The 15,961-nt window shown below is 33.5% G+C and overlaps 2 protein-coding genes across 2 annotated transcripts; both read right to left on the bottom strand.

The window, feature by feature from the left end:
* Window positions 1–442: 442 nt before the first annotated feature.
* LOC108903680 (copper homeostasis protein cutC homolog) lies at window positions 443–1,189 on the bottom strand. Its single transcript, XM_018705932.1, has one exon. It carries the CDS (start codon window positions 1,187–1,189, stop codon window positions 443–445), a length of 747 nt encoding a protein of 248 aa, XP_018561448.1.
* LOC108903679 (cilia- and flagella-associated protein 58-like) lies at window positions 1,113–13,035 on the bottom strand. Its single transcript, XM_018705931.1, has 12 exons — window positions 12,919–13,035; window positions 8,943–9,307; window positions 8,717–8,891; window positions 8,344–8,658; window positions 7,812–8,282; window positions 7,449–7,720; window positions 7,301–7,397; window positions 7,089–7,239; window positions 6,746–7,028; window positions 2,305–2,476; window positions 1,263–1,572; window positions 1,113–1,205 (listed from the first exon to the last, which is right to left on the bottom strand). Exons 1-11 carry the CDS (start codon window positions 13,033–13,035, stop codon window positions 1,327–1,329), a joined length of 2,664 nt encoding a protein of 887 aa, XP_018561447.1. The 3' UTR covers window positions 1,113–1,205; window positions 1,263–1,326.
* Window positions 13,036–15,961: the final 2,926 nt, after the last annotated feature.

Here is a 15,961-nt window from a genome sequence, read left to right as displayed (position 1 = left end):
CTTGTTTCTTCTTAGAGAATAAGACAGATGATTGGTTCAATGTTCAATTGTATGATAACGCTTCTATTTCATCCAATTATAATTGCGAAATTGTCAAGAGTGGTTTAGCTGTTTAAGCAAGTTTTTGAAAGTATCTACCCATTCTTTTTTTAATTGATCGAAAATGTTTTTTTTTAAATAATAGAAATATTTGTTAGCGTATCATATAAAACTAATGTTAGCATCAGTTGTGGATTTTATAGGTAAGTTGCAATACTCTAAATTTTTATAACATAAATAACGTAATAAAAATGAAAGAACTGGTAAAAATTATACATTTATTCAATACATCAGTTACATAGGTACAGTTTCACAGAAACATAAACAAGTAGAATTTGTTGTACATTTATTTAGGTACCAACACATATCACCGTGACATGCAGGTGTTTAATTTAACGAAGTCTTAAACAGTCTTTAAAATGTTTACGATTTCTGCAACAGCAGTCTCATCAGTTACGTACAAGGGCCCGTCTCCGATAGTAATTTCACTTTCCTCTTCAGATTTTGAATCACTCGGTGCTTCTTCTTTGACAACCTTGAAAGAACCATGGATTTCGCTTACTCCTGTGTTATCGACTACGAATTTTACGTTATCCTTATTAACTCCTCCTCCAGGCATAATGATGATCCTGTTTCCAACTTGTTCCAACAATTTTTTAATCAGCTTCACCCCCATCTGAGCCGTCTTTTGTTTGCCACTCGTAAGAATTCTTTGGAAACCCAAGTCAATGATCACCTCAACCTCAATAGTGGGCCTTTTACAGAAATCAAATGCTCTGTGGAATGTAACCGGCAGAGGATGGCATACTTTAATTATCTCGCGACAAAATTTCATGTTGACTTCTCCGTTTTCGGTTAGAGCTCCAAAAACAAATCCGTCAGCGCCATGCTTTCTCAAAATCCTAGCATCTTCTTTCATAACCTCTATTTCCTCCAATTTATAAATAAAATTGCCGGGCCGGCATCGCAGTAGACAGTAAACAGGAATATTTCTGGAATTCATATTTTGAATTTGAATGAGTAGGCCAGGAGTGGGAGTCAAACCGCCCTCTATGAGAGAAGAGCACAACTCAAGCCGGTCGGCTCCACCGGTAATCGCATTTTCAGCCGACTCAATACTGTCAACACAAACTTCTAAAACCTTTGACATTTTCTTTAACCTACAACTATTTTTTTCATTATTCACCAAATACGTTGTGTTTTCCGTGAACCTTATTACTTACCCTACAAGTAAAGGAGAGTACACTCTAGGAAGTTATTTAACGGACAGGGGATTTTTTAGAAAGGCTATTTTGTGGAAATTTGTGGCACAGACATTCGAAAACCGCCACCAGTAAATTTCACTTCGTTAGCGTCTCCGCGGCTGCGGTTCAGTTCTCGGCTTGTTGTGACTGCCATGCGCTGCGTTCGATTTGCCTTTTTCTCTTCCAAATATTTCCTCTTCAATTCAGCTAATTCGTCGGTGACCCTCTGGAGATCTGATTTGTACTCTGCTGCTTTTAATTCGGCCATGTTCAATTCAGACACTAAACTCTGTAATTAAACAACCAGGTTATTTTTATCTATACCCCATTCGAGAAGCGTTATCAGTACACGAAATCCTATTTGCCATTCACAAAGGAATGATAAAGCTTTTCGTTCGTTTTTTAGCAAAAATATGAAAATTAGGCGGTACAGGTTTCATTAAACAGAAATTTACTGGTAAGAAAGTAATGTAATAAATGAATAATATAAATTTATATTCAAGTTTGATTATTTTTGTCTATACTCCATTCGTGAAGCGTTATAAGTACATGAAATCCTATTTATTGCTAATCACAAACGATTGTTAAAGCTTTTCCTTCGTTTTTTAACAAAGGTATGAAAATTAGTCGGTACAGATTTCATTAAACAGAAATATACTGGTAAGAAAGTAATGTAATAAATGAATAATATAAATTTATATTCAAGTTTGATTATTTTTGTCTATACTCCATTCGTGAAGCGTTATAAGTACATGAAATCCTATTTATTGCTAATCACAAACGATTGTTAAAGCTTTTCCTTCGTTTTTTAACAAAGGTATGAAAATTAGTCGGTACAGATTTCATTAAACATAAACTTACTGGTAAGAAAGTACCTAATGTATTAAATGGATAATAATAAATTTATATTCATGTTTGGGATGATTAATTCAAGTAATATAATTAAAAAAAAAGACGTAGCTAAGCCAACACAACAAAAAAGGCTAAAAAAAAAACAAAAGATAATATGTAAAGGACTTACTTTGAGTTTGTCGCCTCTAATTTTCAGCGCCCTCTGTGTTTTCAGTAACTGCTCCTGAATTCCCGGCCCCGGTTGTTTCGCTAACACCCCTTTCAGGTTTAAATACAAATGTTGTGCTTCTTTAAGGTGTCTTTCCCTCTCTACGGCTTCAGACGCCTGGTGCAGTAATCGCCTGCGAAGAATTTATATTGATGCATTATTGGAACGTTACATAAGCTCTCTAGTGGGGCGTGCGATCGACGCTGGTAAAAGGGACGGCGGAATAGAGCTTATGACGCGAACTGCATGTATTTTTGAAGTAGTAAGTAATACCTTACTTTATTAAGAAAATTAATTAATATCTTTTGCGGGACATATCAGGTATAGCTATGTGCATGCTATTGTTTTTGATAATCTAGTTCAATAAAAACACTTGAAAGCTAAGCAACGGAAAAAAAAACAGTTCCTACAAAATTTCGTAACTATTTCCAAATACAGGTTTTATCAATTAAGTCGGCATTATCTGGAGGAAGAGTAACAATTTGATATTTTTAAAGCTGTAACCTTAAGAGTTACGGCTTCTTGTATCCTTTGGGTTATATAAGAACGTTTGAAAGTTGTTTTCCTTACACTGTTCTTCACGGAGGCAGGCAATGAGTATGCAAGTGCCATTTCACGAAAAAATACTCATTGCCCTCGTATACGTAACAGTTAAATGAACCCTGTGATTAATGCACGTAACTAGAAAATGTGAAGGTCAGCAGTATTTTTATTTCGAGGGCGTTTTTAATTATTGAGCCTATGTAACTATTCACCGTGTTTATCGATTGATATTGATTGTCACTTCAGGGACAAAATGGCGTTTTTTTCCTCACGGCTGTTAGATACAAATGACAAAGTATTGTATAGTCGATGAAAGTTGAAAATTTAAATTCAATTTTATTGTTAACGATTAAAGAATAACATACACTTTTAATGACAGTGTTATGGTAGTTGTGGTTTTTAAAATGTATACAATTTGTATACAGGGTGGCCAAATGAAAACGAAACAGAGCCATTTTCAGGAACTGCGTCAAGATTGTAGAAAAACGCTCAGACCCGTCGATTTTAGATTAAAGGGGGGCATTTTTTGCTGGTATTTTTGACTCCGCCACTTTCACCCCCAAGCATCGCCCCAAAATATTTAAATGGCATTGGGGGTTGAGTAATATTTCTTTCCAAAGCTCTTACACTTCTCTTTACAACAGACTTTAAATTTTATAATTCCGCCCAATATTTATTAAGAATTTTGATTTTAAAGTTGAAACTTATGTACAAACAATTAGTAACGGTAAAAATGTCAGTCATTCGAGTTTAGTACCTACGCCAATGGTATAAATTTAGTATTTCTTGCGTTACATTGGTTTTTGGCGATTTGTTATCAATTTCGTAAAAAAACACAATTGTAAAAAACCAGAAATGAATGCTATACACACAATGAACGTAAAATTAGGGGTTTCCAAATTATTTTCGTATTATTTGGAAGCGTTGGTTGGTAGTTTATTTAATTGTGTTTTTGAAAATTAAACACTATGGTTTATTCCATTGCGGAAAGGGTAGATATCATTTCGCTTTACTTTATGAACAATACATGTGCGAATAGAACAGCTCAGCTATTTAATGAACAACATCAACATCGACATGTCAGGAGGAAGTATGTTCTAGAGTTAGTAAAAAAATTTCAAGAGACAGAGAACGTAGCCAATAAAAAACGAGAAATTTAAAAACCTGTAGTTAATGGAACTAGCGAAGTTGCAGTTTTGGGACAAGTTCATCTTGATCCTACATTAATTACGAGGCAGCTGGCATCTGTGTCTGGGATCAATCGAACTAGCATACAAACCATTTTGAAGAAGAATATTAGTCCAGGAACTTCATGAGGATGATTATGACCGCCGTTTTCAATTTTGCGAAATAATGAGTGAGCGAGCAGGGAACGATCCACAGTTCCTTTTTAACATCTGTTTTTCATTGGGATTCAAGCCCAAGAGATTTCACGAGATGCATACACAGTAACCGGAAAAATTAAATGTATGAACTGGAATTTTCGGTGACCGGCTGGTGGGTCCTTTTTTTCTACCTGGTAATTTGACTGACCAAATGTATTTGCGATTACTGGAAGACGCTATTGACCCTGCTTCGACTGATATTATTGAAAATGTTTCAGAGTATGATGAAGATCATTTGATTTTTCAACAGGACGGTGCTCCTCCGCATTATGCGTTAATTGTCCGTCAGTATTTGAACCAACGTTTTCTACGGAATTGGATTGGGAGAAGAGGCAGCATTGAGTGGCTTCCACGATAACCGGATTTATAGCCCCTTGATTTTTTTTGTGGGGTTACCTAAAAAGTAAAATCTATAAAACACAGCCAGCGTCGCTGGAAGATTTGCGTCAAAGAATCGTCGACTAATGCCGTCGAATCACTCCGGAATTGCTTCGGAATGTGCGCGAACGTTTCGAACAAAATCTTTACTTTTGTATGAAAGCGGGCGGTCATCAGTTTTAGGCCAGTCATTATAGACATGAAAGAGCCTGTTTCGGGAAAAAAATACTATTAGAAGTTTCTCTGCAGAATAATGTTCGGAAACCTGTTATAAATAAAATATCAAAAAATCAACTTGAGACCAGTTGGGAAACTTTGTTTTAACAGTGGTCAAAGTTATGGAAAAGTGGTTTTTTGACTCACGTAAAAAAGCTATTATTCATAGCGAAAAAAGTTTATACAAAACAGGTAGGTATTAAATAAGCCTATAAAATGAAAAAAGTCCGATTAAATTCCGATAATTTGTTTATGGACAAGAGCTCAAAAATGGTCGAAAATTGCCGTTTTTTTTTCAATTGCTAATAATTAATGCAATTTTCATCGCAGACACTTGTAATTCAGGATTTTTAAGGCTTTTTACACCCTTAATAAGTGGTAAAAATTTCAGCCCGAAAGCTCCATTGGTTTGGCGTTGGCGGAATTTGTTATCTAAGAAGATGCTATTTTTAATTCATTTTTCCCAAGCTCACAGGCGTTGTAGGGTTTTGATCATTAGTTGTTTTTGTACCTAAATAGTTGTATTGACATAGGCATTTACTGAGAATTTAGTTTTTCAAATTTAATTTGTTTAAAATTGACTGAAAAAATGTTAATATTTATTAAATTGTTAAGATAGGTAATTATTATAAAATAAAATAGTAACCTCTACTTTAGTTTTCTTCGAATTTAAAAAAAAAATTGTTGTTGATTAGAAGCTGAGATAATTTTTTTTATTTATTTAATCGCAGTGACCTTAATTATTAATATTAAGAGCCGAAATTTGGAGAGAGTATCTATTAAGAGCTATATTTTCATGTCCTACATTAACATTAAGGTGAATTCAACTATTTAATTTCGAAAAAGTCTCGTCTAGCGAACGAGTGGGGAAGGCGAGGCTTAGCATGCGCGCTTAACGATGTAATAAATATTAACATTTTTTCAGTCATTTTTAAACAAATTAAATTTGAAAAATTAAATTATCGGTAAATGCATATGTCAATACAACTATTTAGGTACAAAAACAACTAATGATCGAAACCCTACAACGCCTGTGAGCTTGGAAAAAATGAATTGAAAATAGCATCTTCTTAGATAACAAATTCCGCCAACGCCAAGCTAATGAAGTTTTTGGGCTGAAATTTTTACCACTTATTAAGGGTGCAAATAGCTTAAAAAATCCTGAATTACAAGTGTCTGCGATGAAAATTGCATTAAATATTAGCAATTGAAAAAAGCGGACAATTTCGACCATTTTTGAGCTTTTGCGCATAAACAAATTATCGGAATTAAATCGGACTTGTCTTATTTTACAGATTTATTTAATATCTACCTTTTTTGTATAAACATTTTTTTCTCTATGAATAACAGTTTTTTTATGCCAGTCGAAAAACTACTTTTCCATAATTTTGATCATTGTTTTAACAAAGTTTCCCAACTAGTCTCGAGTTGATTTTTTGATATTTTGTTTATAACACGTTTCTGAACAATATTCCGCAGAGAAACTTCTAATAGTATTTTTTTCCCGGAAAAAAACTATAATGATTGGCCTATGTGAACATTTAATCAACTAAGTAGTAAGTAAGCAACTAAACATAATTTAAATTTTAAAATATAAATTTTTTTTAAAGTATTGGGCGGAATTATAAAATTTAAAGTCTGTTGTAAAGAGAAGTGTAAGAGCTTTCGAAAGAAATATTACTCAACCCCCAATGCCATTTAAATATTTTGAGATGATGCTTACCCTTGCTTGGGGGTGAAAGTGGCGGAGTCAAAAATACCAGCAAAGAATTATGTCCCCCTTTAATCTAAAATCGACGGGTCTGAGCGTTTTTCTACAATCTTGACGCAGTTCCTGAAAATGGCTCTGTTTCGTTTTCATTTGGCCACCCTGTATATACTTTTGTTGAATTTGAAGTTTTTGCAGTAGGTCCATAAGCTCAGGGTCTGATCCTTCCAATTTTCTCCATCTGTGAATATTCAGAGGATGTTGCGCTTCTTGCTCCAATGCCTTACATTTCAGTCTGCTCTTGGTTAAGTCCCTTTCCAAGTGGAATATTTCTTGACGCAGATCTACCATATTGGACATGTTTTTGGACATGAGAGTTTTTTCCTGTCTCAACCTCTTCACCTCAAGCTTCAGAAGTTTTATGTCATCCAACCTCTGATCGTACTGAGTTTCCCCTGTAAAATAGTTAAATCTGTCAAAATTTCAATACCTTCCATTTTATTATCTTGATTTACCTCTAGCCAGAGTGGTTTGCAAAATACGAATTTTTTCATTCAACAGAGCTATTTCGTCGTTCCTTCTGACCAATTGCGAACCTAATACATCCCTCTCGTTCATAAGTTGTTCCAAGTCCTTTGACTGATCTCTTATCGTTTTTTCGTTTTGCTACGAACAAAGAAAACTTGTATATCTGTTGTCGTTAAATTGAATTCCTCGGTTGGTTTACCATAATAGTTTTATGCAATCTCTTTTCTTCATCCTTGAGTTCCTTTATATCTCCTTTCAAAACCCTGATTTGGTCCAAGCTCGACATTAGTTCTATCCTGAAAATATCTAATCTTTACTGTAATCGATAAAAACGTATCAATTTATACTTTAAGTTTTCTTTTTCTTTGTTTATCTTCCTCATGATGTTCTCGTCCTTTACCAGGAGTTTCTCTTTTACGCTAATGTCTTCTTTCAGTTGCTCTGTCTGGTGCAGGACAATTTTGAGTTTCTTTCTCAATTCTTCGCATTCGGCATTAGATTCTTGCAGATTTTTTTGCAAAGCGTTTCGTTCTGATCTCATTGTTTCGTAGAGAGTATGTTGCTGGCGCACGTTGTCCTCTTGATCCGATACATTTTTCTTTAGTTCCAAAATATAAGCCTACGAAATAAAGAAAAAAATTTATAGAAAAGTAAAAAAATGCGAGAAAATGGCTAATAATGTTGAATAATTAAAAGGTTTGATGTCTTACTTTCTTACTCCTAACGTCTTCGACGTGCTCCTCGATGACTCTAGAGAGATCCAACTGTTCCTCAGCTAATCTATCTCGTTCCCTTTCCAACTGGCTCATGATCTTTTTCAGCTTGCTGTTCTCCAAGAAGAAAGTGTCCAGTTCCACCTCGAGCTTTTTTCTGCTCTGTTCTTGAATCTGGATCAGTTTGTTCAGGTCCTTCTGTATTCCCTGTTGCCTTTGCACTGTTTTGTTTAGGACATCTTTTTCTTTTGTTAACGTTTCAATCGTCCTCTTGTCTTCATCGTAGAATTTCTTGATCTCCTCGATTTGTCTTTCCATCGTCATTAGTCTCACACGTAGATTATTGCGGTCTGCAGCGATTTCGTCTTCCTCGTGTTGAATAGCGCGAATCTTTTTCTCTAATATCACTCGTACCTTCATCAGCTTAGAATTTTCTAATTTCATCTTTGTCGATTGATCTCCAAGGTTCTACAAACAAACGCAACTTTTTATTATAGATATATTAGGCTGTAGTTCGAGCTATTAATACCTTACATTCCATAGATTTTTCATTCAGATTAGTTTTGACTTTATCTCTCTCGAATAGGGCATTGTTATAGTCATCTTGAAGCTTCGTATGTTTCCCTGTTAACTGTTCCAAATCTTTTGCACTTTTCTCGTATGCATTTCTGTACTCCCTCACTTCTTGTTCATAATACTCCATTTGTTTCGTAATGGTATCCACAAGCGTGTTTAAGTCGTTGATGCTCTTATCTTTATCATCTAGTTTCATTCTCAGATCCCCTATGTCCGACTCTAGTTTTTCCATTGCTCTCTTTTGTCTATTGATTTCGCCACCTGAATCCTATAAAAGTAGAAGCAGGTGTACTTACACGTAGTTGCAAATACTTTGTTAACTCTACCTCTAGCTGCCCCGCAATTTCATTCATTTTCAGGTCAGCTTCAGAGTTCTTTCTTTCCAACTCTTCCTGATAACTAAGAGCATTTGCCAATTTTGTGGTCAGTTGGTTCACCTCGTTGACGAGCCTGTCTCTTTCTCTCTCTAATCCATCTTTATGTTTGCTCATTTCCACTTCCCTAAAGCCGAAAGTTTTTTTAATGATAAAATAATACTTAAAATCTACTTACTCCTCGGTGTCCTGGCTCAACATCTTCCTGTTGAACTCGATCTCCTTGTTAAGGTTCTCTACCTGCCTCCTGAGGTTGTCTATGATCTCTTGTGCAAGCTGTTCCCTGGCATGAGCCTCGTCTGCAAGTCGCCAAGCGTGTTGGATTTGTTCCTTGAGATTGTCAATGGTCTTCTTGTCTTCATCTGCTAGTTTCATAGCCAGGTCCAACTTGTTACCTTTGTTCTCTATGTCTTCCTTTTGTTCTGTTGTTACCCCCTCCAACTCTTTTTGTTTAGTGAATGCTTGATAGAAGGCTTCAAAGAGTTTGGTATAATCGCCAGCATATTGGGCAGATTCCGGGCTTTGTTCAATGAGAATGAGGGTCTATATAAGGACAAAATTGTTACCGGAAAGGTTACGCTAAAGGAATATATTTGTGGTTAAAAAGTTTTTTTGCTATCTTTCATTTTATTTGGCAAATCTTATTACGGTATGCTTTAGTACAATTTTTACCCTAGCAAGTCTTTATCACGAGTGTTAAATTGTCTTCCTAGTATGACGAATTTTATGAGAATACCAGCAAATATCTTTTTTTACTTCAAATGAGTTACTTTTTAGACATTAATAACGAATTTTTCTGCCATATAGTCCAACCAAATTACACTTAGAGAGAAAAAAAATTGTTACCTGGACTTTTATAAGTGGATATGGTAAATGGGCTTATAATAAACGTAAAAAAAATAAATGCGTGAGCAGGGGCGGCGGAGGGTTGATTTGGGGGGTTGAAGAGGGGTGAAAAATGGTATCATTGAGATTTCTGGCGAAAGTTGATGTCAAACAAAAAAGTATCCAATACAAAAGTTATAGATCATGAAAAAATCTACAACTCTTGTAGAGGGCACTTTTGAAGATAACCTCAAAATTTCCGAGAAAAATGCGAAAAACAGGTTTTTTTCTTTTTTTTCGTTTTTTATTTCTCATTTCCGCAAAAATAATTTAATTTTGACGAAACTTGGTGAAAGTATACTTTCCTGTGTCTTAAATAACCACAATTTTTTTTAGATAAAAAAATCAAGAAGTTTCCGAGATATTCATATTTTCCGGTCCGAAACACTTTTTTTTCGAAGAAAAATTCTACTTAAAAAAATCATCGTACAGAGTTCTGCCGGTAATTATTTTTTTTTTGTTTTGACATATACTTTTTGGTGAAATAAAAAAAATTGGAATCGCACTTCAAAAACATGCTCAAAAATGCAAAAAAGAAAAATGACTCTTGAAGAAATGAATTTTTCAGTAATTATTGTTGATAGTTTGTTTAAATTTATAGAAAATTCAAAAACTGATTACACCATTCGATTGTACGGAAAAAATACAAAAGAAACTGTGTCTCATTGTTTGACCCGAAATTTTATTTTTGTACAGTATTGCTATGAACATAATTTTTTTTTTTTTTCGTAGGATCGATTAATGTACTTATTTTTTTTAACTTTGAATTGAATTCATAGATGTATAAGCGACTCTTTAATTAAATTATGTAATATTCAGATTTTTGCTTTCAAAATTTAAAAAATATTTACAAAGGATATTTGCAGTTAATAATACTAGGCGAATCTTGATCTTTTTGGCAACTTTTTAAATTGATCTTCATCGTCCTATCCTTCATTAAACTGGGTTTCTTCCTGATCTTCAAACGTTTCTTCGATATCACTTAATTCTTCGGTTAATTGATCTTCCGGGTTCAAGCAAAGACTGGGCTGCTCGATTTCATTTGAAATGTCTTCGGAATCACTGAAATTTTCTGAAATTTTGTCAAGGTTCAAACAATTGTCCGAACCATGACATTTTGTACATAAATCTGTACATCGCAGTCCATGTTTTCGACACCCGCATCTATTACCGTCACAACTGGTTTCGCAGCTGCAAGAGATTGTTTTTATTAAATCTTCAGGAACGACTGAAACTTCTGTAAAGCGAGGCATGAGTATTTTGGAATTATTCGCAATTACTTCTTTCCAGCCCCACTTGGTTGCAGTTATTTTGTTTCCAAGCCACGTCTGAAGCTGAAAGTATGCTCTATAGGAGTGTTGTGTAGCTGCTCCGACAGTTGGTGGTAATTTTTCTAATTTAAAAGTAGACTTTGCAGTTAATACTTTGTATTGCTGAAATCTCAAATCATCCAGAGATAATTTATCATTTGTGCATTTGTAAATAGACGAAATTAATTTACAACCATTTCGAACAATGACTTTTGATTCTGCATTAGTCTCATAAAAAGGTTTTACCAACGGTAATAGATGCGGGTGTCGAAAACATGGAGTGCGATGTACAGATTTATGTACAAAATGTCATGGTTCGGACAATTGTTTGAACGTTGACAAAATTTCGGAAAATTTCAGTGATTCCGAAGACATTTCACATGAAATTGAGAAGCCCAGTCTTTGCTTGAACCCGGAAGATCAATTAAACGAAGAATTAAGTGATATCAAAGAAACGTTTGAAGAACAGGAAGACTGGGTTCTAATGAAGGATCGGACGATGAAGTTCAAGTTAAAAGGCTGCCAAAAAGACCAAGATTCGCCTAGTATTATTAACTGTAAATATCCTTTGTAAATATTTTTTAAATTTTGAAAGCAAAAATCTGAATTTTACATAATTTAATTAAAGAGTCGCTTATACATCTATGAATTCAATTCAAAGTTAAAAAAAATAAGTACATTAATCGATCCTACGAAAAAAAATATTATGTTTATAGCAATACTGTACAAAAATAAAATTTCGGGTCAAACAATGAGACACAGTTTCTTTTGTATTTTTTCCGTACAATCGAATGGTGTAATCAGTTTTTGAATTTTCTTTAAATTTAAACAAACTATCAACAATAATTACTGAAAAACTCATTTCTGCAAGAGTCATTTTTCTTTTTTGCATTTTTGAGCATGTTTTTGAACTGCGATTCCAATTTTTTTTATTTCACCAAAAAGTATATGTCAAAACGAAAAAAATGATTACCGGCAGAACTCTGTACGATGATTTTTTTAAGTAGAATTTTTCTTTGAAAAAAAAGTGTTTCAGACCGGAAAATATGAATATCTCGGAAACTTCTTGATTTTTTTATCTAAAAAAAATTGTGGTTATTTAAGACACAGGAAAGTATACTTTCACCAAGTTTCGTCAAAATTAAATTATTTTTGCGGAAATGAGAAATAAAAAACGAAAAAAAAGAAAAAAACCTGTTTTTCGCATTTTTCTCGGAAATTTTGAGGTTATCTTCAAAAGTGCCCTCTACAAGAGTTGTAGATTTTTTCATGATCTATAACTTTTGTATTGGATACTTTTTTGTTTGACATCAACTTTCGCCAGAAATCTCAATGATACCATTTTTCACCCCTTTTCAACCCCCCAAATCAACCCTCCGCCGCCCCTGCTCACGCATTTATTTTTTTTACGTTTATTATAAGCCCCTTTACCATTTCCACTTATAAAAGTCCAGGTAACAATTTTTTTTTCTCCTATAAATGAGTTATTTTGATCGGTCTAATAAGTATGTGCGCTGAACTAGATTCAATTATTATTAACTTTGTTTTTAAACTTTTCCTTCATGTCTAAAAAGTTACAAATAAAAAACAAGGAATCTATAATTGGACAGTCTCACCATCCCTCGCTCATTGCTTTTAACTTTCTAAATATAAAACGAAATTTATAGGTCACTGTCTGTGACTACACATAGGCACACCTTCATATGCATATATTAATCTTTTAATCTTTTACATAACATTTTTATTCTTCACATAATATGTATGTAATGCTCAGACAAGTTTTTTAAGCTTGTCGTTATATTTTAAGACTAATAAGAAAAACTGCTATTATAATGTAGATTATATTATTTTTTATTAGTCCGTTTCCCTTATTGTGGATACCTGGACATTATCTTCAACGAATTTAATAATGTGCTAATATTAATTTCTAATGTATAACTTGCAGTGTTGTATTTTTACCTTATTAAATTCTGACTCGATTATGGCAAAATAATCTTCTGGATTTCCGGGATCTAGACCTTCTTCTGCTTCTGATTCTTCTTCATTTCCTTCGATAAAATCACTTTCGTCTTCCATCGTGGTAATTTAGTAAAACAAACAGAAAAAGAGTACGTATAGTGCGTTACGGTGACAGGAGCTTCTTTTATGTTCCTTGTCAAATTTTGTACGTCCGCAATTATTGAATGTTTTATTTTTATTTCCATGGCACCTGCGAAAGTATTGCACCAAGTGCTGTAAAGGTTTCCTTGTGATTTCTACTACTACAGCTTTATCACTAATAGCGTATTGATCAAACACATGTAGCTGAGATATACAGGATCTTCCGTTTTTCAGGTTTTAGTAATAATTAGAAATAAAATGTGCATAGATCACAAAAATATTTGCCTATACATTTAAGTTTTTCGCTATTGAAGTAGGTAGTTAGGTGCTACTGTCAGGTTCATGAATTTATAAAACTATTAATTGGACTCTCTTGCGTGTTATTCAGTTGTTTTACAAGTTAACCTTCAATTTTATTTCTGTATGTAAAGTTGTTTAAATTTATTAATTAATTTATAAGAATAGATTTAATGTATTTATCGATCTCGGTTATATGAGTATTTAGTTACACTGTTTATTATTTTCTTACGTGACCATAGCCTTTCTTTTCTCTGGATGAGAACAAAATAAAATTTGATCTAGTTTGAACTTCTTGAAAGTAAAGATGCGAAAATTGCACCAATAGTAATCATAGTATACAGTAAAGTCAGTAAATCACACTACACCACTGAAATTACAGGTATGCATGGATTTTTTATGTGAAAAATAAGTCATACTTAGTTTTGAAGTCGTGGCAGAATGTTAAGGTTTTGATATTTTTTAATAATTACTTTGTTTTAAAGGCATTACATTTTTTTACATCTCATCTCATAAAACAAAACACTTTTAAATAGGATAAAATATGCAAGAGATAATAAAGAATTTTTTTTTTATTTCTCAGGAATCCTATAAATAAGTGTTAAAATGTTAACCACAATACTTAACTCATGAAAAGCAATAACTTTTGTCCAATATTTTTTCTAGAAAACCACTTGATTTTTAAAATAATGTGTTTTCATAAATCAACGAGCAACCTGATTAATAAACAAAAATATATGTACTTAATTAATTAATATTAATTATCTTTTTAGTTAAGTAGGTATATAATTAATAATTAATTCGGTTGCTATTGAAAAATAATAAAATATTTAAGTAAAAATGATCAAAAGTAAAAACTGAACATTTTTTCACTTACCAAAAAGTAATAAGCTTTATTTCCGTAAGTTTTTACACACATTTTATTAAAATATGTGTGAATTCTGCTTTCATTGTTCTGGAGGCATTCTGTATTCGTTCTCGTAGTTCCTCAACAACTGTAGTAACTAGAATAGAATATACTGTTTCAAACGATCCCATAAATAAAAGTCGCATGGAATCAAATTCGGTGATCGGGCGGACCGAGCACGTGGAAAACTTCAACCAATCCACCGACCAGGAAAGTGTTGATTTCTCGAAGACCTCGAATAATTCGCACCATCCTGTAGGTAGCACGTATTTCGACATCATCCAGGTACACTACTTAAAATTGTCGCAATATTCAGAAAAAAGCTGATATCACTGCTCTTTATTTTTTTATCTTCAAAACTGACCCGTTTGGAACATTATGCTGTAAAGCCAGTCTACCGTTGGTTACATAAAGTTCATCCTTAAAAAATCTGCGTTCCCGAACAATATGAACAAATGTGCGTATATTTATTGTATATTAAATGCTATATGGGTGGTCTGAGATAATTCAGAAAATAATCTGTATAAATTCAACGAGGTTTCGAAATGTTCCCATGTGCTTCATCACAAACTAACAGCATGTCAACATGTCCACTATTTGGAAAAATCCGGCATCATGCACAATCACAATTGTTAATACTTCGTCGTGCTTATTACACTTAATACCTATTAGGTCTAGTAAAAACTTTCAAGATAGTGAATCACTGCATTAAAACATTCGTGTATATCACTCACAGCTTGACCAAACTCAACTTGTCCGCAAAATGCGCAGATAAAAAAAAATCTGCAGTAAGAGAAACAAATACAGGAGACCTTACCTTACCTTATGTATAAAAATTTTACGTAGGTCTCTTAAATATTGTTATTTAATAAAGGTTTAATATTGTATATTTAAATATATCAGCAAATTATCGCCGTATATATTCAACGCGTAGATGCTTAAAACTTTGGCACTTATTTCTAGGACACCCTGTATAGATTTGCCTGAAATTCCATACAGTGTGTGAATGAAGAGAAGTCTTCTATTTGGAAGAATTTTAACTCTGTTACCTAATTTAATCAGTTTTTTTTTGTAAAAACTGAGATTTTCTAAAAAGTAATATGTAGCGGGTGATTAAGTTTTTTATTGTAAGTATTCATGTTATAATTAGTTATAGATGTTATAGATAGAATAGGTAGGTACAGGGTGTCAATTATTTTGACGAATCGTTATTTAGAAACGACAAAATTCAGTTGTTTCCGCAGCTGGCTATCATTTTTCAGAATAAAGCTAAGGCAAGTTCGGTATTGACGTTTAGATGCTCTAGACCAGGGGTCGGCAAACTTTTAAGCCGGAAGAGCCATCTGCAATAAAAATATCAATTTCATGAATTTCAAAGAGCCACGAATTTTTATTTCTGCTTTTACATTTTATTTCAAATTTAAATCGGATACGGAAGTTTATACGCGTCTTTATGTGTATCGTTTGCTGCTTGTCTGTCCGCTTTAACTTTTAATTTTTAGAGGAAAAGAGCCGCAATTCTCTCTTGAAAGAGCCGCATGCGGTTCGCGAGCCGCGGTTTGCCGGCCCCTGCTCTAGACATATCTCTTTGTCTTTTCATTTCTTACAATTAGAAAAGAACAAAACACATCTGGAGCGTCTAGATCACAAAATGTCTAGATGTTAATACCGAACTTGCCTCTAGTAGGTTTCATATTT

This window comes from Anoplophora glabripennis, unplaced genomic scaffold, assembly GCF_000390285.2.
Source record: "Anoplophora glabripennis isolate ALB-LARVAE unplaced genomic scaffold, Agla_2.0 scaffold70, whole genome shotgun sequence".
In the NCBI taxonomy this organism is placed as follows: domain Eukaryota; kingdom Metazoa; phylum Arthropoda; class Insecta; order Coleoptera; family Cerambycidae; genus Anoplophora; species Anoplophora glabripennis.
This window is presented reverse-complemented; position numbering and strand designations above follow the sequence as displayed.

Bases quoted from the DNA above. Each gene is read 5' to 3' on its own strand.
- LOC108903679 (XM_018705931.1), bottom strand. From the start codon at position 13,035: ATGGAAGACGAAAGTGATTTTATCGAAGGAAATGAAGAAGAATCAGAA. The intron at 8,283-8,343 runs GTATTAATAGCT...GTTTGTTTGTAG, and splicing joins AAAAATCTATGGAATGTAAG to AACCTTGGAGATCAATCGAC. The intron at 7,029-7,088 runs GTAAATCAAGAT...ACTATTTTACAG, and splicing joins GCAAACCACTCTGGCTAGAG to GGGAAACTCAGTACGATCAG.
- LOC108903680 (XM_018705932.1), bottom strand. From the start codon at position 1,189: ATGTCAAAGGTTTTAGAAGTTTGTGTTGACAGTATTGAGTCGGCTGAA.